At 36.3% G+C, this 24,504-nt stretch overlaps 1 protein-coding gene across 3 annotated transcripts in view; it reads right to left on the bottom strand.

Annotated features, from left to right (window-relative positions):
• Nucleotides 1–1,704: 1,704 nt before the first annotated feature.
• Nucleotides 1,705–24,504, bottom strand: part of sh3kbp1 (SH3-domain kinase binding protein 1) — a 44,726-nt gene continuing 21,926 nt past the window's right edge. The window contains exons 3-19 of one of the 3 annotated variants that reach the window (XM_079862956.1): nt 19,042–19,165; nt 18,184–18,225; nt 17,704–17,810; nt 17,435–17,564; nt 15,917–16,110; nt 12,069–12,144; nt 11,843–11,937; nt 11,466–11,567; nt 10,992–11,043; nt 8,802–8,873; nt 8,385–8,544; nt 7,544–7,611; nt 7,206–7,315; nt 5,758–5,907; nt 4,250–4,467; nt 3,825–3,888; nt 1,705–3,325 (exon numbers count right to left, since the gene is read on the bottom strand). In XM_079862956.1, coding sequence (XP_079719082.1) covers nt 3,287–3,325; nt 3,825–3,888; nt 4,250–4,467; nt 5,758–5,907; nt 7,206–7,315; nt 7,544–7,611; nt 8,385–8,544; nt 8,802–8,873; nt 10,992–11,043; nt 11,466–11,567; nt 11,843–11,937; nt 12,069–12,144; nt 15,917–16,110; nt 17,435–17,564; nt 17,704–17,810; nt 18,184–18,225; nt 19,042–19,165 — 1,803 coding nt within the window. In that variant the 3' untranslated portion in view covers nt 1,705–3,286. The remainder of the gene's footprint in view (nt 3,326–3,824; nt 3,889–4,249; nt 4,468–5,757; nt 5,908–7,205; nt 7,316–7,543; nt 7,612–8,384; nt 8,545–8,801; nt 8,874–10,991; nt 11,044–11,465; nt 11,568–11,842; nt 11,938–12,068; nt 12,145–15,916; nt 16,111–17,434; nt 17,565–17,703; nt 17,811–18,183; nt 18,226–19,041; nt 19,166–24,504) is intronic. The other 2 variants (XM_079862957.1, XM_079862958.1) reach the window with 2 other exon arrangements.

Raw genomic sequence — 24,504 nt, forward strand, 5'->3', positions numbered from 1 at the left:
ACGCCACAAATTTCACATTTTATCTCACTCTTCAGTGACACGGATGCCTTCTTGGTAAACAAATACACGGTTTTAAACTTCATTAGGCGCAAAACGGCGACGTGACGTCATAACCGTGGTGACAGCAGTAATTGATGTAGCCTAAATTATTTTCACACAATAAATATTGAGATGTTTTTGTTTATTTCTCCATCTATTTATTACATTTTAAAACATAATAATTCATATTTTGAAATAGACCTATTGAACAGCATACAATATGAATTGCTGTCAACTTATTTTCTAAACTCCAACCCAGTAACTTCCTTTTATTTTCAAATATACATTCATTTGTATTGTCATATGTACTGTCTACCTTGTCTGTAAACAAATGTAATAGATAATATATATGGTGTGTGTATATATATATATATATATATATATATATATATATATAGTCAAATTGTAAATGTAAAAGATTTTTTAAGAGATTTGTTGATCTTGCTACTCATATGAGGGTCTAGAGCGGTTCAGTTTTAAAAATAATAGAAAATATAAATAACAACAACAATAATAATTGTGATTATTGCTGTTTTTATTGTGATTATTGTTATATTATTATTACTACTACTACTACTAATAATAAAATATTTATACAAATAGAATGCCATTTAAAGAATAACTCTAATTTTAACTTAAGTTATCATTTATTTCATTTGTTTACAGACAAATAGACAACCACATACGAGATCATGCAGAAGGGACATTCTCAACATGATTAACACATCCTTTAAGGCACACAAATTACAAAAAAATGTTTTTTTAATTACAACACAGGATTGTTTCTTCAGAAATGCTGTCAACATGGCATCGTTGACAGAAGTACTTGGAAAAACTGGTGGTTGTGGCGAAATGCCGAACTACTAGCAGTTCCTCATTCATACAAACTTTACTCTTGTAGACAAAAGGTGTGATGAGAGGGTTCAGAATGATGTATGTTTTGTTTATGAATAAAATCTGCATGTTTTCAATTATTCCACCTGCAAATGTACTGATATTTTATCTTTCATACATCTGCATTATCAAATAAATTAGAAGTATTAAAGAAATATAATGCATAATCAAATGCAATATATATTTTTTTTTCAAATGATTGACTCAAACAACATAATTTACATACTGGATTCTAAAACATTTCTGAGGTGTGCTCACATCTCCTGGTTTTGTGCATCATTAGTGATTGACCGTCCTTAGAGACACAGTTATCTGCAGGCCTCAGTGGCCAGCAACCAGGAGACCTGATCCTCAATTACCAGATCAAATACCATAAAGAGCAGCGGATGCCTATGGAATGATATCAGTGAATGTCTTAAATGTGTTTGAGAGAGGGGTCCATATAGCTGCAGACGGTGAGCGCTTCTGAGGGTTTGTTTGTATCTGAGCCGCTTGATGTGTGTGATCTTACCCAGCTGAACTTAAAATAACCTTCATCTCATAAAACATCTCACATATACATGACAGTGACCCCTATCCAAAAAGACGTACAAGAATTTAAAATCTGATCACAGATCAGCTGTTTGATGCTTGGATGGAGGCTTCTGACTTATTCTGGAAAGGGAAATGAACTTTCTGGTAATTATATTTTCTACTGAATTATATTCTTTGGTGGGTTAATACAGATGACCAAGATGATGAGAAAAAGGTGTAAAGTAATGATTATAGCATTATATTTAGATTTATTTCCAACACATGAAAGGTTGCAGTGATGAGCATTGAGCAGATGAAAGACAGTCTGTTGATCGCATGAATGAAGTGATCTCATCATTGCAATGCAATTTCTGCACTCTCACAAATGCTTTCACCAAATAACAATGCAAACACGATGTAAATACAGTAAGAGATTCGTTGTGCAGTGTAACAGCATCATTAATTTCATAACGAGTTTTGGCAAGTGTCCAGATAAACTCGTGCTGTATGATTGACAGCTTGGGCGATTAGAAAAGGGAGCGTTCTTTGATTGCTTTCTGTATATAATTTAATCACAGTTTAAATAAGATTATTTTCATCCTACTAAGAGAAACGATGTGAAGTTGATCGCTTAGTCACTAGCTTGATTTGCTGATGCATAAACAGTATTGAACGATTTTAAGAGAAAGATAATCTATCTGAACTTGAATAATTACACATCAGAAATCACTGATCACAGGCATTAGAATAAACATGGTTGCTTACATGTTTGTGGCGTTGCTGGCAGATCCATATCGTAAAAATCTGTTTGCAAAGCCTGCGTTGAAATTGCGACTACCAAATAATCCACAGTGAAATGCACCGAATACAAACAAATATTGCACTTCTGAGACATTCACATTGTTGAATTCTCAGTTCATGACCCCTTTAAAACATGTCCAAGTCACTGTCTATATGATTTGGAATTTTTGTAATAATTTGTTTATATAAATTTTGAATAATTTTTGTATAAACCCAGGCAATAAGATTTACATAGGCTACTTGACCCTGGTGCACCACCTAGAGGACATAAGCAAATATAATAAACAAAGAACCAGAAAATCACTTTTTTGAAGTATCTTTTTTTAATAAAATCTGCACACATTATTGTATTTAGTACATTAAAATATAAAAGTATATATAGAAGATTTCAAAGAAAACAACCGAGTCAAGAAAACAAAACGTGAGTTTTCTCATTGTCATCACCAACGTAAAAGAAATAGGAAAGACTACGCTCCAAATAAACAAGGCCTCAATGTGGGTTTGCTGCATGTGGAAACTGCAAGGGGTGTGAAATCAAACGCATCTTTGCATATAAAGAAAATAACAGAAGGCCTCCAAGTCAAAAGAAAAGAACTTAAGGTGAAGAGTATTTAAGTAAAACACACTGCTTTCTCCTTCATTTGATGTGTTCTTTGACTAGCGTTCAGAGGCAGTACTAGAGAGGGTGATGGGGTAACTGTGTCACAGTTGTGCAGGAGACCAGCTAATCCCCATGGCAACCGCTATCACCCGTCTCCAGGTGTGGGTCATCGGCACCCTTTAATCACATGACCCACCGTAAGGCCACACCCGGGCAACCGGTCTGTGAGTCAGCGCCCAGTCTGAGCATAACACGCAAAATAAGCTTCTTAAAACAACGAAAGCTGAAAGAGTACAAGTGATTTGGGGGGGTAAACAGTTGTTTTCTTTATGCAATTGTTCTGATACATTGTTCTTCTTTTTTTTGGCACAATCTACTCGGGCTGTGGTGTGGAACCTCAGCCAGATCCTTCATCTGATACATCCAGCATGCTTGAGTTCATTTGGACAGGGATTTCTTAATCTGCTCCACTTCCATCTAAAACAAAGCATAAAACAAAGAGGAGTCAGTTAAACAGAGCCATAGGAAATATAAACAACACTTCACATATTAAGATTTAAGATAATTTCCCCCTGGTTTCACAGATCTTGTATTGAAAATGTTAAGCACTCTGTAAAGTCTACTCCAGCACATCACAAAGACTTTCAATGAATTTAAGGTCTGGACTTAGAGGTGCCAATTCATGTGTGAAAATGATTCGTCATGCTCCCTCCCAGCCATTCTTTCACAATTTGAGCCTGATGAATCTTGACATTGCCATCCTGGAATATGGCCATGATGTATCTTTCTACATGGTTGTTTAAGAAATGATCTACTCAGAGTTAGAAGAACTGTTGCCAAACATTTAACATGCTACTGTAGAAACATAACAATAATCACTGCAATACTTTTTTTTGGCCGGGCAGTGTATGTTAGGCTGGTTAATATTGCTTTATTGTGTTGCACCTGGTTAGTGACTGATCTAATATCCCCTCACCTGCAGTGAAATACGAATCCTCTTCTCCTCATCCAGTTCACTCACCAACTGCTTTATTTCTTGTCTGATAAAACAAGTTTGGGAATTACACACATTTCACATCCTTCTAAAAAGACATCAGTCAATCAACTCATTCATCCCACATCTCATCTCAAACATTTCCTTCCATACTTCCATACATTGATTAATAATTTCCTTCTCTTTATACTTCCCCTCTTTCACTACTTCACTCCATCTGTCTTCCATCAAACCAGGGTCCTGGAGGGCCACTGTCCTGCAAAGTTTAGCTCCAACTTGCCTCCCTGAAAGTTTCTAGATTGCCTAGTCAGACTTTGTTTGATTGGGGTTGGGGCTTAACTCTACAGGACAGTGGCCCGCCAAGAGCAGGACTTGACACCCCTGATCCCCATCCCGTTGGTTCATACTTGTGCTGGCTCTTCATGAGCTCCACGGTTCCTTTCAGGTCTCGTAATTGTGCTTTGAGCTCCTCCAGCGTGGAACCCTGTTCATTCTTCCCTCTCAGATCAACGGAAGGGGAATGGGGCCGCAAACCAGCGGCGCCCTGATGGAGAGAAGACCCACTGGACCCAGAAGAGGATGGAGGGGCGCTTGGTTTAGGGGGTAAAGACGATTTCTCAGGAGCCTGTGGAAAACCCCCATGAGATATCAGAAAAATAGCTTATCAAACAATCACTCTTGGACGTTTGTCTTCCATTTCGGGCCTCAGTCTCTCTTTGTGTGTGTGTGTGTGTGTGAGTGGCACCTTAAAGTATTTGGACACTTGAAGGGATAGTTTACCCCAAAATTTAAATTCTATCATTATTTACTCACCCTCATGTCATTCCAAACCTGCATGACTATTTTTCATCTGTGAAGATATTTTTAAGAACAGTTTTTATCCATGCAATGAAAGTCAATGGGGTCCAAAACAACAAATGAAGTGCTGCAGGACTGACATATTTTTGGAGGTGAAAACCTAAAAACAAGTTAGCATTTAAGCACTTCCGGCTCCATCATACAGTGGGTTTTTTGCTTAAATGCTTGAAATAAGGCCTATGGTGAACACAAGCTCAGGATATTTTCATGCTTTATTCTATAACATAAAATGGATCAATAACAGCCCCTTATGATTTCTTCTAAGCTTTGACTTGTCTTGAAAAAGGCAGGTGTCTAAATGGGACTGCAGAAGTTACTGGGGACATTAAACATCATCACACCGAAAAGGTAAACTCATCTCCTCTCTATAATCTGCTTTTACAGACAGACTGTGTTCATAATTGTTCTCTTGCAAACTATTTTAACAAACTTTTTTTGTATAAAGACCGAAAGTGTTGTTGGAAGCTTAATATTGGTGGTCATGTGACCAGGGTGTAGTTTGTTTATAGCTTACATTTTGTATTTAAGATTCCAAGATTAGATTATCATTTAAGATCTTCAAAGATTGAAGATTATTATCGTGATGAACAAAATGTGAAAGAATCATAAACTTTTGTTGGTCCCAAAGCTTATTTTCTGCAATAATCCAAATGCCAAATGTTTTTTGTCGAACCAGGGTGATGCAATTGGAATTGAATTGGACCCCACTGACTTTCATCCAATGGACAAAAAAAAAAACCAGGCATTTTCCTAAATATCCTCTTCTTTTTTTCACAGAAGAAAGTAAGTCTTACAAGTTTGGAACATTATGAGAGTGAGTAAATAATGACAGATTTTTCATTTTGGGGGGAACTATCCCTCTAAGACACACTTCAAATGTAAGAATTTTTAAAGAAATCATTTAAAAGTGTGACTCAAGTATCCAAAAGTAATACTTTTTGTGTCTGTACATAAAAATGCTTGACAAGGGTGCTCCCTTGTGGTAGAACAGGGATGTGCATGCAAAAGGAGAGGTGGGTGTAAGGATGACTGGGAGGGGAGGGGAGGGGGGGCTTACTGTTATGACTGGCACTGCCTTGGGCATCTTCTTGGAGTTGTCAAAAGTTTTGGGAGTGAATGAGTCCTGCTCTTCCTTTCCCATCTCCTTGTCTCTCCTCTCCTCCTCTGGAGATGGGAGGTCCAGGAGGTCAGGACTAGAGAGAGAGGACTAGGAAGTAGAGAGATATTTAAGTGATCATGACCAGATAACCCATAGACAGGCAGAGCGGGGTAAGCCCATGTGATGTTCACACATAGCAAATGACACAATCATATCTGACGGATTAACACTGAACACTTGTAAAAGTCACAAATCTATGACATTTTGTCAGTTGATTGCATCTGATAGGCGTGAAAACCCCCCAAATGAAATTGACCTGACACTCTGATTAGAAAAAAATACAACAAAAAAGCATGTGTGGCAGAGTTATTATAGTTAACAGAAACTAAAACCATAACAAAATTCAATGTCCAATGCCCATGTCATTTTGATGTACTGTAGAATACTGACAACAGTTGAATTGATATTTTGTTGATTTTAAAGGTGGTATCAGCGATTTCAGGCCCAAACATAAATGATCACATTCATTTAATATTTCCTAACGATCCGCTAGCTGCCCGCCCCATAAGCGTGCGTCTCTCTAGGTAGCCTAGGCTCTGAGATCTGCACACAAAAACAGTTGGTATCAACATCACTCAAAACCAAAATAAATAGTGTTCCAACCAATCATCGACAGGGGCGGGTGTTGTGAGGTTTTGCGCTCGTGCACGGCTGCCTATGACGGCTGCACGCGAAAACCTCACAACACCCGCCCCTGTCAGTGATTGGTTGGAACACTATTTGTTTGGGTTTTGAGTGTTTGGCTAAAACGGGTGAAAACAACTGTTTTTGTGTGCAGATCTCAAAGTCTAGGCTGCCTACAGAGACGAGTTTTTTTGACGGCATGCTTATGGGGCGGGCAGCTAGCGGATCGTTAGGTAAGATTAGATGAATGTGAACATTTATGTTTGGGCCTGAAATCGCTGATACCACCTTTAAGTTGTGGTATTACTTAAAAAAAATTCAATGTTTTCCAAACATCTAATGCCTACATCAAATTGACATCCAACACTAACATTTAGTCATGAGGTTCATGAGAGTCATAGTGCTAATGTTGACACAATGTTAAATTATAACATCATTACACTTTGATATTTTGTTGGTTATAAGTTATGGTTTTAAGCAACCAAAAGTCAACGGTGGTCCAATGTTGGAGGCTGACAAACAAAACAATGTTGGATTTTGACGTCAACCCAATTTTCATTTTCATCCAAAATTTTACGTCAGTACAACATTGTCCTTCGTCTTTCTGATGTTACATTGACTTCCGGTGCCCACTGGGTATATATAAAAAAATAAAAAAATAAACATAACAAAAACACACAAACATAATTACGGAAAGGCACAAATAAAATCCGTGGACTCACAGACGTGAAGATTTGCGATCGTGGCCGCCGGTCCATCACACGGGGCCGTGATGCGGTCGGGTGGTTCAGCTTCTCTGTGGATAAGACGATGGAGTCGAAGTCTTCTACATCTTCAGCCGAGAGTCACACGAATACAAAGATAAACACACAGGACCACATATATATCACGTGCATATGCATCACGAACACAGGAAAAAAAACGGCAGACCATCATCTCCAGAAACGAATGAAGTGAGTTGGGCAGAGAGCTGTTTTAATCTTATTAGATATAGATTATTATAAGTCTTATTAGTCATGAGTTATTCTGGATTGAATGGCATCTCTGAACAGGGACTCACCGATATCTAGGGATTTGTCTGCAGAGCCTCGGTCAGCTGCCACACCGTCAGTCTTCGGACTGTCACTACTGTACAAAAGATATTTAAACCAGAATGAGCTTTAGTAAAAACACAAAAATAGCACAAATGTTCTTGGAAATGACAACAAAATGGAGTAATAATGTGATAAGAGATGAATTTCTAATACAGTATGTATCATTGGAAGTCTGATTCATTCTAGTGAACTGGTTCATTTGGATATTTCTAAATGAATATATTCAAAAACAAAAATGACTCACTGATTCACAATCAGAAGTCATTTAAATGGTTATAAATCAATCCATTGAAAAATGAAATGAGTTACTGATTCATTGGAATCACTGAACAGAAGTAGTTTGGATGGTTTTAAATAAAATGAATCCATTCTAAAATGAAATGACTCACTGATTTATTGGAATCACTACATGGAAGTAATTTTTAATTTATTTAAGGTATTTTTAATTGTATTATTTAGTGTAAATTCATCTGTTAAAATGTTATCCGTTAATGTTTAATTGTGACACTAATTGAATTCCATCTTTGTGCCAAATAAATAGTTTTCTTAGTGTAAAAATTAAGAATATCATCTGGTACTCTGTGTAAGTGTTCTCTATCCTGTCGATTTTTGTTCATGGTATTCAGCTACAATGAAATGTTTTGCAATAACACTTAGAACAAATGCATTGGAATCAAAATTAGGAATCAATACGAATCGGAATAGTAATTGTTAAAATTCAAATGATTCCAACCCTAATGATGCATTAGGGCATGATGAATGTGATCATTTATGTGTTGGTGATGCTAGTACACGTGTGAGACTGACGGTATATTGGGTACAGCTGGTCTCTCAGGTCTGTCTGGGCGTTTGGGTGGCAGGGATGACGGTCGATTCGACATGTTGTTGTTCTTCGGAGGAAGAGGCTTCTTTGGGAGGACAACTGGGAGGGACGGCTTTGGAATCTCACCCAACTTCGACTCTTCACCTATATGTAATAACCATCATCATCACTGATATCATCATTACCAAAGGGTATAAAATGTCATACAAGGATGTTTACAAGAAACTAAAAGAGGGATTGTCAAAGCAGAGATAGAAAATGTTATTTCAACTTATGTTTACTTCAGAGAAGCAAGAAGTCTTTGAAAACACAAGCACTATGTCAATCTAAACCTTTTAGAGGAAGGCAAGTTTCGCAGTGAAAGTTCTAAAATTAAAACAACTCTGAAAGACGCTACCAACCTTTTTCCTCAGCTCTCTGTGGGAGGGATTCGGGCCGTTCTGGTGGAACCTTTCTTGCCTCTGTCTTTTTGTCTGGGGATCAATACACACAATATGAGGGTTCAAAAGCCGACTCACTGGAAACATGCACAAATTGAACATCTAGGATTCGAAATCCAATTTAAACATGGAAATAAAAAAAAAATGAAACAAAGAAATGTTACAAAGTAAAATGAAGAAATACATGAGACTCTGCACTATTTCTAAGTCACAAATCATATAAACATATTTGTGACACTGATCATGTGACTCTTTGTACAGACAGTCAGATGTTCTTGCTTCTATTGAAGCAGAAGATGTTCTTTGGATCATTCTCAAATCATGAAGGAGAATATGATCATCAGGTTTTACACAAACCTGTGGAGTTCATGCAGCTTGAGTGCTGCTGTCACTGAAGCAAAAAGCACATAAAAGCAAAAGGGTAAAGTCAAGAGTATTGCATTGTGGTATACAGTTATCCCACAATGCAGTAGTCTTGACTTGACCTTCCATTTCCAGTGAGACAAATGTCAGATTTAGTCATTTATTTCTGTCACAAAAATAACGTGGTCATGTGAAGTCTTAAACAATGTAGCATGCAACAGTTTAAAACAGGTTTTAAAATACTATCTATTATATTATGTTATATTATATGTTATTATGATTATATAACTATTTTACTCAGGACGTAGGCCAGTAAGAGCTAGGCATGTAAACCTCACTCCCCTGGCCTCAAGAGGCGTATTAGCAGTATAACAAGCAGCTGTACAAAATATGATACACCAGTGTTTTGCCAGTTTCTTTATTTTAATTATTTTTATAACTGTATCCACTATACGTCCGACTGACTGCACTGTATTCTTCCTTTTGATTCTAAACTGAACTCAAATGGGACTGAGAACTGGGTAAGAGTGGGCACCACTTAATTGGGGAACTTGAGAGATGAAACCATGCTGATGGCCTGGGTCTGTGTTGGTGTGGTGAGTTTGACGTGATTAAACCCGAGGTTCAGTGGGGTGCGGACTGGATTGATTCCATTAGAGCTTCCGAACAAATGGGTTTTTGGGGTGCGGACTGATGGGGCAGTGAACCTGAGGTTACCCCGTGAGTCAGTCCTAGAGCTCCTCCTGTCCGATTTTAGGGAAAAATCGGGTCCATCGGAGACATCCAATAGATAATTGGATAGATAATAGATAATCACAGTAAAACTGGGAGTTGTGAAAAATATGATACACTGGTGTTTTGCCAGATCAGAAGTTTATCTATGTATCATCTTTTAACTCTTTTAATTGATTTTATAACTGTATCATATATCTATTTTAATTTCTTTTATAACTGTTTTAATTTTCCTTGCTTTTATTTTGTGATTATTTTAATTCCTATCTGTAAAGCACTTTGAATTGCCATAGGGTATGAAATGTGCTATATAAATAAACTTGCCTTGCCTAAATTGGTTGATAATGCAAAAATGGTCAAATATCTGTCTATCACTATTCCATATACTAGTGTTGGAAATATAACTACTGCATAATTTCTGTGTTCCCTCTAGACGTAGCCTTTGTTTCTCCCTCCGATTTCATGGTACGTTAATACAAAGATTACGTGGGCCGAGTTTCAAAACCTCTGAAGAGAAGCTATAAGGAACTCTTGCCTATTTATATTTTAAGTGATTTCTGAGTAAGCTGGTATATATACTGTACATAATGTATATACATACTGTATATCCATGAACACTATTATGACAGAGAAGATCATTATGATAGATCATAATGAAAGATTCCAATGATCATTAAACAGACAGCTGAAAGATTTGTAAGCCACAAGGAAGAGCCAGAATAATATAATATAATATAATATAATATAATATAATATAATATAATATAATATAATATAATATAATATAATATAATGAATTTTTTTAAATCCATTTTAAACTGATACATTGTTTTCATGACTTCATAGGACCACGTTGCATGTTTAATTTAGTGACAGAAATAAATTATTTTTGAATCCTTCTTGCTTACATTTGTTACACAAGAAATGGAAAAGGGTTAAGTCGAGAGTAATGCATAGTGGGATACAGTACCCCATGTAGAGCACTCTGCCTGTATACTACATATTTTTACATCTGCAGAAAAAAAATTCAGAAAGAAAAGGAAAGGAGTTTGTTACCTGTGACCTGTTTAGTGGTTGGTGCTGCAGGAGGAGGTGGTTTCTTAGGTCTCTGTAAGCACACACACAGTTAAAACACACAGTACACCTATTAAAACACACATGTGCACTCATTAACACACTGATCGCCCTTTTAAAACTCACACTAAAACACAAACATTAAACATACACATTTGTCCTATTAAAAACACAATCCCTTCAGGCCACACAGCAAACATCAAAGGACATGCTGCTCAATCAGGCAAAGGGTAAGGAGGGAGGCAAAAATACAGGGCAGAGGGCAGTGTGTGTGTGTGTGTGTGTGTGTGTGTGTGTGTGTGTGTGTGTGTGTGTGTGTGTGTGTGTGTGTGTGTGTGTTTATTCCACCACAGCTCTCCTTTCGCACAGAGACTGAGGCCCGTTGACATACAGGACAGGAGCTCCCCGTTGAAAATGGCTAAAGTGTGTCAAAGAGAGACAAAAATAAGATCTCACCTCTTTTTCTACCTCAGGAATGAATAACTTCACAAAGTTGTCTGGAAACACTCCCTGTTTGCCATTCAGCTCTCCAACCCACCAACCAGCGTCTGCACAATCCTACACACAACAACAAACAAGGAAAGCACACATTTCAACAGTCTATCTGTGTTCCAATCAAGCCTGACATGATGTCAGTAACAATTTGTCAACCACAACGAAAGCAGAAATGTCAATCTGAACATAAACTGTATAGTTATCTGGAGAGGAATTTTGAACCAATGAGATTTCACAGTGGGCGTGTTCATTAAAATGAATAACTATTATATATATATCTCATTAGAAGCTCATTTTATTGGTTTTAGAACAATTTTGTGTTCAATCACCATACTCACCTTATTGACAATCGCAACAATATCTCCTTCTTTGATTGAGAGCTCATCTTCGTTCTGAGCTTCATACGGGAAAATTACTTTGCAAAACTCCTTTGCTGTAATTAAAATTTTCACAGCCACAAGTCACATCAAGAAACAATTATGTCGTTTTTGCATACAAATTGAGTATATGGACAATCTAGGCATTGAAATAATCCAAAGAACAGGTATGATCTAATCCTGTTACCTTTGGCCTTATTTTCAGGCTCCGCCTTCATGGTTTCCTGGGCAACCGCTGGAGCGACTTTCTTCACCATCGGAGGCTGAGGAGAATCAAATACTTATATTAAATACTACTTCGAACATGCCATTCAAAAGTTTAGGGTCGGTAAGATAAAAATAAGATAAAACATTTATTACCAGTTAAAAAGGTAATATTGTGAAATATTACAATTTAAAATAACTGTTTTCTATTTAAATATATTTTAAAATGCATTTATTACTGTCATGACAAAGTAGCCATTTTTCAGCATTATAACTCCAGTCTTCAGTGTCACATGATCCTTCAGAAATCATTCTAATGCTGATTTGGTGCTCAAGAAACATTTCTTATTATCATCAATGTTGAAAATAGCTGTATTGGTTAATATTTTTGTGGAAACTGTGATACTTTTATCAGGATGATTAGAAAGTTCAAAAGAACAGCGTTTATTTGAAATAGAAATATTTTGGCAACATTATAAATGTCTGTACTGTCCCTTTTGATCAATTGGACGTGTCCTTGCTGAATAATTAGTTTAAAAATATATAAATATAGATTTATGTAGTATATTAGACATATTTATACATTTATGTTAAAGTTAATACATGTTAAAGTAATTTAATATCAATATTAATTCATATTAAAAACAATAATGCTGTTGAGTATGCATGGCAGTCAATGAGGGCAACTAGAAACATTGACTCCAAGTCAATCAACCGAGTCAAAGACCAAACAGTCTCACAAAAAAAAAATCTGCATTTTTTGATAACAAAGAACAATCTGCAGAATTAATCAAAAGCTATTGTGCAGTTGGGAGGCCATAAGGAAGTTGTCAGGGGCCCAGTGAATTCAAACATACGTGTGTGAATAGCATACTGTCCAGTTGACTCTGTTTATCTGGCCTCTTTCCCACAGGGAAGCCACAATCCTTCCACAAACATGGCAGGGAATCAATCCAACCTGACATACAACAAGCTCTTTAACATCCTGCACTCCCAATGTGGCCTTAACACACACATTCGCTGTTCACTCAGAAAAAAAAAAAAAACCTACCCACTCTTCCTCCTTCTCCCTCTCTTCCTTTTCCTCTCATTTAGAGCAGTCATGATGGAGTCGGACTAACAAGCGCCATGTGGCACCCAAATGTTTAAACGACATAAGAACATCATTACAACATCTGGCTGCACTGCTCTTCTCAAAGGCCACATGTCATCTCTGTGAAGACCCTACGTTGACTTCCACCCCGGAACACCCATAATGCCCTGTCTTGAAGCCCAAATCACGCCACATGAAACGAAACACATCTCGGCGGTCGTATTTAACAGCTCACTTCTAGCGAGGAAGCCACAGTTTTAGCATCGTTAACATACTGTAGAAAGACGGACAGATTAAGAAAGAGATGCAGAGAAAAATATATCTTATTTACCTTCGTCTTTGCTCAAAATGACAAAAACAATCCTTCAGAAATATCCGGCGTGCATACGTAGGACTGTGCGCGCAAGTCCTGCCTGCAACAGGAACCTACAACAAGCTTTCAGTCTAACCACGGTTCACTCCCCCCTGAGTCATGAAAGTCTCTTACAGTCTTACAAGCCCTACTTCTGCTTTACAACAGCCCTTCAGTCAGGAAACCACTCAGAGAGAGAGAGGAAGAGAGGAGGAGAGGGGAGGACATGGAAAGAGAGCCGTGTCAGGGTGTGGTAAATTTGTATGTGGGTAAACCTTCAGCTTATAAACGACACTGCATTTCCATATTGCAATAATCACTTGCCTTGCAAAGAAGAAAATTGTCTCTGTATGTAACAGGTGGAAGAGTTAAGCACTGGAATGAATAATAATAGATCTGAAGAGATTTCCTTTTCTTTAGGACTAAACAAAGTGAGTCTGACTCTGAGAGACACAAAGTGCGGAAGACGTCCCATAAATACTTCTTTGACAATAACTTCCTTTCTTAGTGACAGAGAATACCGGCCCATCTCACACACACACACACAATAAATATAAATATAAATATAAATATAAATATAAATATAAATATATATATATATATATATATATATATATATATATATATATATAAAAATAATTTAACTGAATTAAACATGCAAAATGAGGTCATGTGATATATATATATATATATATATCACATGACCTCATTTTGCATGTTTAATTCAGTTAAATTATTTATATATATATATATATATATATATATATATATATATATATATATATTTATATTTATATATATATATATATATATATATATATATATATATATATATATATATATATATCACATGACCTCATTTTGCATGTTTAATTCAGTTAAATTATTTTTAACTATAATTATAGAATAATAATTATTATTATTTTAAATTTAAATTATTAAATTATTATTTTGTATTGTTTATCTAAGTTTGTGTAATAATGTGTGGCAGTGTAAAATTCTGTCACAGGAAAAAGAAGATCGAGTTGAGCACATTGCTTTATGGGTACAATAATGAGGGCAGATTACAGTGTTGTTAACCAATAAATAATTATTTTATTAATTTTTTTTTAATAAAGTTTTAATTAATTAATTTATGAAGCAATTAAAAAAAAACAATGAAATGCTACTAGTGAATTTAGTTAAAGATTACCATTAAATGGGTGTTAGATAATTGCAAAAATAATGTAAATGTGAAAATATGGGAAATTATCATGCATAATTAAATATTTAATACCGGGCAATAATCAATATGGTACCGATATATTGCGCATAGTATTAAATCAATACACACTACTGTTCAAAAAGAAAATAATTATTTTAATTAGCAAGGATGCATGAAGTGATCAAAAGTGACTAAGGACATTTCGGTTACAAATATTTTTTTTTCAAATAAATGCTGTTCTTTTGAACTTTCTTTTGAATCAGCATATTATAAAGATTGGTAAATTTAATTATCGGATAAATATCGGACGATAATAAATATGGTACACACACACACACACACACACACACACACACACACACATATATATATATATATATATATATATATATATATATATATATATATATATATATATATATATATATATATATATATATATACACATATACACAATATATATATATATATATATATATATATATATATATATATATATTATATATACACAGTATGTATATATATATATATATATATATATATATATATATATATATATATATATATATATATATATATATATACACACACATATATATATATATATATATATATATATATATATACACACACACATATATATATATATATATATATATATATAGTACTCTAAGCATATAGAAAGTTCACATGAATATGGTACATACTGTGTACTGCAGAAATATTATGCATTGAATGATAGTATGCTATTTCATACATAACTATTAACTTCTTAACTACACAGACTCACACTTCTGAGCAAGAACTTGCCAGAGAGAGACAAACACACAAAATAATCAGTTTCCACAATAACACAACCCCCCCCCCCCCCCCCCCAAAAAAAAAAAAGAAAAAGAAATGAAAGGCATAAATTAAATGTGAGACTAATAAAGAGAGCCAACGATGGGTAGAGAAAATGAGGAAATGAGCAAAGGAATACATGCCACTCTCAGTGGGACAGGAAGGCAGGAAGGTTTTAATGAACAAGAGGCTGTGGGGCCGAAGGCAGAGTGAACGCAGGGGACCGAGATTGAGACGGCCTGACTGTAATTACTGAGGAAGAGAGTCATAAAATCTGAGAGCCGCACATCCACTTTTCTTTTGCTTCATTAAAACACAGAGATACCAATATTCCAAACTCACCTTCTCCACCTCATTGTCCATGTCCACGGATCGTGGGCGGAGCCTGATCGGCTGGTCTTTGAAAATGTCCCCGAAGCCGAACCCACGAACCTTCTTGGGCTGAATCTCAGAACTGGAGGACACACTGCCAGTGTCAGACCGTAAACTACTGGAGTCACCGCCATCACTCTCTGAGCCGGTGCTGTCCTTTATACCTGCAAATACACAAACACGTTTCAAAGGAGGACTGAAAGCATTTGCATGCAGCTTTGAATACAGCATTCTTCACAGCTGGACTGTTAGAGTAGATCTGTCCAGGAATCCTTGCTGATAGTGCTGTGCACGCTTGTGCATTTCAGTAGGTGAATTTTGGTAAATGAATCCTGACATTTCGCTGATATAGGTATTATATGTAAATATTACAGCTAAAACGAATGTTAATGAACACAATTTATTTATAAAGTTTAATTTCATTATAGAAACATACGCTACTGTTAAAAAGTCTTTTTTAAAGAAAATAATACTTTTATTTAGCAAGAATGCATTAAAGTGATCAAATGTCACAATAAGGATAAATAACTGTTTACAGATTTCTTGAGCACCAAATCAGTATATTATAAAGATTTCTGAAGGATCATATGACACTGAAGACTGGAGTAATGATTCTGAAAATTCAGCCCATCACAGGAATATATATATATTTTTTTTTTCAATATATATTTTTAAATGTATTTAAATTGTAATTATGTTTCACAATATTACTAATATTACTGTTTTATTGTATTTTTTATCAAATAAATGCAAAGAAATCAGTGAACTTAAAACAGCGACATTTGCGCATTCATTCAGGCCAGGGATTCCTAAACTTTTTTTTGCCAGCCGAACCCCTTTAAAATAAAATGTTTAGTTTAAGTACCCCTGAGATTTTAAATGAATAGTTCAATAAGTAAACAACACATTTGCATGTCCACAGTTCTCTGATGCTGGCTTATGGTCACATGACATGCAGCTAAACAAATAAAATAAACTTCTAGTAAGTGATTTATCTTAATTGTTTTTTTAATTATTTAATTATTTGTGATTGGTTAAAAGCAGAGAAGTAAGTGAATGCTAAGATGCATGTAACATGATTGATTAGATGTGGCAGGATATTTTGTAAAACTTATTTTTTTTCTTCCATGTGTTACAAATGTTTCACCACTTATCCAAGTGACTTCATCAGCTGTTGGGCGGAGGTGGAGATTTCCCCACACTTAACCTCATTACACTCTGTAACATCACAAGCCTCACAAATCACTGTGGGAGTCGCTTGCTTAATGGTGTGAATCATGTTTCAAGTTCATCATCTGCTTGTTTGCTGGAAAATCGTCACTTCAATAAGCCAATATGTCTTCAATAAGAAGAAAAACATGCTCCAAAATATATTCCATTCTTTTCTATCATGACCTGGATCCCTGGGAATTTTCACAGACATTGGTTTGGTAATATGAGGAAGCATTTTCAGATGTGGTCAAGAGAGTATGTGGTGTAGAGACTGACTGGTTCGTGTGCTGCGCGTGTCTTCCTGTGGGGTCAGATCCTCAGCCTCGGCCAACAGCTCCTTGGTGAAGTTAGAAGGGAACATCCCAGTTTTGCCGCTGAGAGATCCCTCCCACCATCCCTCCTCCACCTGAGCGAGAAAACACACACAAAGGTAGCTTTAAGAATTAGAGACTCCATATTTGGTAGAAACAATCTGTGACATGAAATATAATTATAATGTGATGGTCATGTATTTGTTTTAAACTACAGTCTTGTACATTACTCACTTCTCCCAGAATCTCAATAACATCTCCGATCTTCAGTTCCAGTTCATCTTCATTCTGCGGAGTGTAGCTAAAGGTAGCTTTGCAGCGCCTTTTTCGGATTGCCTCACCTGTTTACATGAAATGCACATGGATAAATGATGTGTGAGTTATCTCACACCTATCTACCCATCTATCATCCATCCATCAACAAATAACAAAACAGAGCAGCACTTACACATTCTAGCACTAGGTGTCGCTCTTCTCTTAATTTATGCTAGACAATTAGCAACACATTTTACTCCAGTGCTGACCACTATACATACAGACTTGTATGTAGCTCATGAATCAGCGTAGATACTCAAAGTTTTAGTTCTCTACAGAATGGAGAAACTGGGCATCCCAACTCTGACCTATCGATATCAATATCTTGATGCCATACAATACTGAGAATGCCGAAATATTTCAATAATACTCTGGGGAAAACCAATGAGACACACATACTGTATTTTGGTTCACGTTTTCTTTGGAAACCAACATCTCTATCTGAAAAACAAATTCAAGTCACATGAACCAACACTAGTGCTGTTGTCTGAAAATCAGGTGATACACGTACATTGAGGACTCGTAACAGAATGTTTCTTTGTTTCAGAAACCAGATATTACATTTAAATAGTATCCAGTAGATATATATTTTTTAAATATATCTCTATGACCCAAATTATTTACTTATTTAAGTAAATAATAAAAAAGTGTACTATTTTGATGGTTATATTTTCATCCATATTTTTTAATTATGCATTTTATTTTAAATTAATTTGGCAACATACTCAACTAATTTGGCCAAACTGATCTCTGACCACTCAGAGGATTCACAGTGGCCCAATTAAGACTATATGTGATGTTTATGTAATTGTGTCAGTGTAAAGGTGATTTAATAATGTATAATTGTGTACCTTCACACGCACACACAGGAAGTGGTAGGAGTAAATGGTTTCTGGTCTGAGGAGAGTAATACTGTACTTTCTCTCAAAGGCCCAATCACACACACACACACACACACACACACACACACACACACACACACACACACACACACACACAACCGGTCTGATGGACAGATTCTGGACCCGTATGGGTGACTTGGCACATTTAAGAAGGATGAGTCTTTTTTTATATATTTAACTGTCTCTCTTTTCATCTGCGAGAAGCAAATCTGAGCCAGATCTGTTTAATTGAATCTTTGATTCACAGAAACTTTATCCAGCCCCCAAATCCTGTCCTGTGAGACATGAGGGTGTGTTTGTGTGGGTGTATTGTGCTGAATAAGCACTGGTCTACTTTTCAGATCAGATGTGCTACCTTTCTTAGCGGGTCTGAGGATGGGTTCTGATTTCGGGCTGGCGCTGCCATTGGACAGGTCTGATCTCGATCCGGCCAAACTGGACTCCTTCTTCACCTCCTTTTTCGAGTCTTTCTTTACCTCCTAAAATAGAAAAAGGGCATTTAATGCAGAGAAACCATAGGGGGAGCACTGGCCCATTCTCATTCACTGTGTGTGTATGAGTGTGCAAGACAGAGACAGACAGACAGAGAGGCGGTGATAGGCTTCAGTGCAGCAGAGCGGGGCTCATTTCCTGGATGGGCCGTAGAGTGACTCAGTCAACCCCTAACACACACACAGCTTTAAAACACTTCTCCATCTGTCTGTACGTCTGCTAGCAGAAGTAGCAGCTCTGTCTGTACTGCACTTCTCTCTCCCTCCACTAGGGCTGTCAATGTTGTGAAAATGTGGCTATATAAAATTCAAATAATTGTGACTAAGTACTTAATTGTCTATTTAGTTCAGTGAAGCTCACATTAAACTTGTAAAACTAAACTATGATTTAGGTGATCAAGGTAAAATTACAAATTAAACAATATGGCCTGATTTCACAGACGGTTTAGATTAAGGCAGGATTAGGCCTTAGGTCAATTAGGACATTTAAGTAGTTTTTATAAATGTGCTTTAGAAAAAAAACATTACTGGTGTGCATCTTGAGACAAAACCATGGCACTGTCATATTTTAAGATATATCAGTGCAAGTTGCTTTCAGTTAAAACAGCTCATGCATTTTAGTCTGGGACTAGGCTTAAGCCTTGTCGGATACCGGGGTATATGTCTCTGCCTTGAATTCTTCACTTTCACACAGCGTTTAACAGAAAGGTAGTCTGAAAAAGCCGTTGCATTAAGGAGGATGACCTAGTTGAACCTCATAGTAGTTTTTAATATACTCCTCATTCCAAATCTGAAGTAATGTGCTCATCTTCCCTGAACTCGGCAAACTGTAATGGTCAAAAAGGTCATTACCTGTGCTGATGTAAAAATAAAGTGAACCCACAGTGTGCTGCATTTGTAATGGAGGATATGAAAATTACACTGCAAACTGAACATTGACTGAGTTGGTCATAAAACAATATATGATTGGCAATATGCGATAGTAATTTAAAGAGCACAATGATTGCTCTACCCTCCTCATTCTCTCGTTCTGCACATAGGAATTGTGAATGTAAGGTATCTGACTTCATGGCCTGTGTAAAGGTTAAGAGAACTGCTGAGAAAGATCTCAAGCATCTCTTGGCTCACACAAAGCTGTCATCCTTTCTCAATTTCCTGCATGTTATCTTTCTCTGCTCTCGCTGCAAGTTCTTTCTGCGTGTTTTACTCTCTAGCTCACTCTGACATGGTTATTTATTTAGAGGAATAAGAGCAGACTATCTGCTCGCTGGATGCTTCATACTTCATCAAATTGTCATTCTGCAGGTGGACAACATCATTAATCTCAACTATATTATCAAGAGCACATCTTACATTTTTTTAATCTGACTCATGTCTCTACACATATCTCTGGATCTTATTAAAGACTAAATTGGTTTAATATATGCTATTCTTTTTTCTGTGGTGACATATTTCCTTCTGAAACAAAAAGGTTAAGCCAGGACAAATCAAAAGATATATCAGGACATAGCCTAATATATATAATAATATATAGCCAGGACATATCCAAGGATAATCAATATTTGATCAACTTTTAGGTATAAACACATATGGATGGCTGGATTCATGATCTTTCATTCATGGATCTCATTAAACTCTTCATTAGTAGAAAAAAAAAAAAAATCTAAATTAGTTCAAAACATCATTAACTCCAAGTAAACGCAAAGATGCTATATTTTTTAGCTAGTTAATGTTTCAAAAATCCCAAAACTAATAGATGTGTTTTAAAAAGCTAATAAAAAATAAAATAAAATGGGAAGACGCATCAAAATTTATCATGACACACAAACAGGAAGTGTCTCTCACAAAGGAAAATGCGATTTTATTTTCTGAATAATGTGCAGAAATATTAAATTTAGTTATCAGCCAGGGAATGAAATAAGGTTATAGTAGTTAGCTTTCTTTATGTCGACTGCATGATTGCGTGAGAAAGAGATGGAGAGAGAGCGGTGAACAGTCTAGGCGTGAAACGAGAAGGTATCAGAGAAAATGCAGTATAAGAGATATCCAATCATGAAAATCATGCATTTAACATCCATGTGCACAGACCACAAGATTTTCCTGATATCACACAATTTTGATGTCAATTTATATCTTTAAATCTCTATACAATGTTCCCTGATGAAATCCAGCTGATATTTTTGCAATGTTTATGGTTTATCGTTTATGCAAATATACTCCTTTTACATTAGATGTTGCCCACAAAATATGACGCTTAAAATAGAACGGAATCAATATTTTTGGTCTGTTTTCATGGAAGAGAAAGAATGGATATTTTAAATGCATGTGATGTATTGGTAAAAGCTTTAAATTTTTCCCTAGAAAAATGAGGAATATAGGTACGACAGAATGCTATGAGAGCTAAAAAGAATATGTACACGTACACACACACACTTGCTGAAAAGTCAGGAGATAACCAGACAGATCGAAAGGACAGAGCCCTCAACAGCAAATAAGAGTTGACCTTCAGCAGCACATCACACTGGATCCTGTAAATGTCCGTATTGTGTTACGTGTGTGTGTGTGTGTGTGTGTGTGTGTGTGTGTGTGTGTGTGTGTGTGTGTGTAGACACATCTGTGTGTATACCAGAAACATTCTTTCCAAGAAAAAACCCTGAAAACAAAATTCCATTCACTCTGCCATAACTGCCTTATCAAGTTATTTATGATGAGAAGAACACACTTGCAACCGTCCTGCTGAAAAGACCAGAAGGATTTCATGCTAGATCAGACTGGTTTATGATGATTAGTGCTGGTTTGGTGCGAGTTTAGCTGGACTATAAAAATGTAAATATTTGTGTATGCGTGCATGTCAATCAAATGGAGCACAACAAAGAAACTGAATGCAATCATTCATCATAACAATATCTTTGGACATCAAATGTAGGCATTAACAACTTTTTATATTAACTTGCTTATATTCTATCACTATATTTTAAGCTATTCTTGAATACAAATGTTTAGCATACACTATATAGAATTGAATCTGCCCTGTTAGCATTGGGTTGCAGCCCTAGCATTAACTATACTGTTAGTGGGCTAAGTTCTCTCAGTCACTGTGATAGCACTGCAGACAGGCGAGCTCATTGATTGATGGGTCTTCTCCAAACTCCACATCTCACAAAGTCCTACTGTTCGAATCGGATCAGCCGGTGCCAGCCATCAGCACGGAGCTGATGAACTCTGAAAACATCTGAATACGTCACAGTGTTCAGAAGCAAAGCGAATGTTGCTGCAAGTACTGTTAAGTGTTAAAGTACAATCGTCATTAAAACAGAAATGCATTTCTGGATAGAAACTGTTTTTTTTTGTGGCTGTTGGAGCTTCTCCCCAAATAGGTTGACCTGATTCTAACCAATACCACACTTGGTTTTGGTTAGACAGTGGTAAACAAGTTATTACAATGTAGATGCAGCTCGATCCAAACTGATAAAAGCATGGATGGCATGGCATATGTGTAATGGTCTACCTGCATACCTTATGGTGTCGCTTCCATGGTAACTTATTAAAGCCAGGCCCCTAGGGGCCGAAGTACAGCTGGAGATCACATAGTGGGTCAAACACTGAAACTTGAGCAAGAAGAATAGGGACGATCATGCAGACCCATAAAAATTAGGAATGGGTCACAATGGCCGACTAGTCACCCAAAAAACAGTTTGTCTAGATTATTTTGGTAAAACTTAATTAATAATTAAAAATAATAAATAATTAATTTATTAACTTTAGTTAGTGTGTTATGCATCATAAGTGCATAAAAGGTATAAATTACATTTTAAAATATATTAAAACAGTTATTTTGAATTTAATAATATTTTACAATATTACTGTTTTACTATATTTTAAACAAATAGATGTAGCCTTGGTGAGACTTCTTTAAAAAACAGTAGAATATGCACAATTTAACATGAAACTCTGCTGCTAAATGATGTAAAAGTATTGTTCATTGTTATTTCATGTTACAGCTAAGGCTTTGAATCGTCACTGGTCTCACGATTCAATTCGATAACGATTATCATGTCAACGATTCGATTCGATATTACGATGCGCTGCATCCTCACTTTTCAATATTACTGCACATGCCTACATTTTCGTCAATGAATACAAGCAGTCAGATATATGAACTCCCATTTTATTTTATCTGCTCCAAGAAAGTACACTTCCTGAATGTAAAAAACATCGAAACACAACTTAAGTCTGAACACAGTAGACGACAGGACCATTCAGAACAAACACTTGTAAATACTAAAAGCGCATGAAACTGTCAAGTGTACTTAAGTTACAATAACGCTAACACACACTCAAACACCCACACACTCGACTCGCGTAGCCGCCAACGCACGCACGCATGCACGCACACACACACTTGTGCTAATGTACATGATCTTGGAAAAGTTGTATACTTAAATTCATCCTCTTTAATGCACCGCCGATACAGCCAAACACATGCAAACAAATCTTTGTCCACTGCATCACATCTCATGCTGTTTTTTGAGGGTTCAGGTCAAGTAAGCGTTGCGTTGCTCTATTGTGTGATATTTGAATGCAAAGCAACCTGTTTGATCAGGGTCAAGTGACCCCAAACTAGCTTGTTACACAAGGCCTCCTAAAGATAGATTAATCGACTGGTCGTTTAGGCAATCCACTAACTTGTTGATTTTTGAAAATACATAGTTTAACACATCACTAACATGCTAACACGCTGTGTTTTTGCTCAAGGATACCTTTGGATAGCTATATTAAAACCATATTCATATTCATGTAAAACTTTCTATGCACTATAAAAAAAATATGTAATTTTGCACATAAAACAAGATGGTGACTTTTTGGTAAATGGTAACCATTTAAGATGGTAACTGTGGTGTTTGTAGAGGGGACAATCACAACTCGTTGTTTTTCGCTCATCTCGCTTTACGGCATGCAGCTGCAAGGCTCATTTTTAATATACACTTCCTGCCAAACTCAAAGGCTTCAACTGAGCTAAAGTCAAACCACAGTTTGTAGTTGCAAACTTCTGCAGTGCGCTCCATCAAGCGATACTGTACGCACAAACACAGACATACAGACCAGACAAGACGAAACCTTTTCCTTTTAAGCTGTAAAAATAAACTTGCCAGCAGAAACAGCAGTTTTGCAATGCATCGTGGGAACAGCAGATGCCTAATCAGACTCACCTGACAGAGAGAGTCTGGGTTTATCAAAGGAACAGATTAGAAGGGGGCGTTCACATACTTGCATACTTCAGGCCACAAAGAATTCAACTTCCACCACATACTGACTGACTATTTGTG

This window comes from Squalius cephalus (genome assembly GCF_949319135.1).
Source record: "Squalius cephalus genome assembly, chromosome: 25".
NCBI classification, from domain to species: domain Eukaryota; kingdom Metazoa; phylum Chordata; class Actinopteri; order Cypriniformes; family Leuciscidae; genus Squalius; species Squalius cephalus.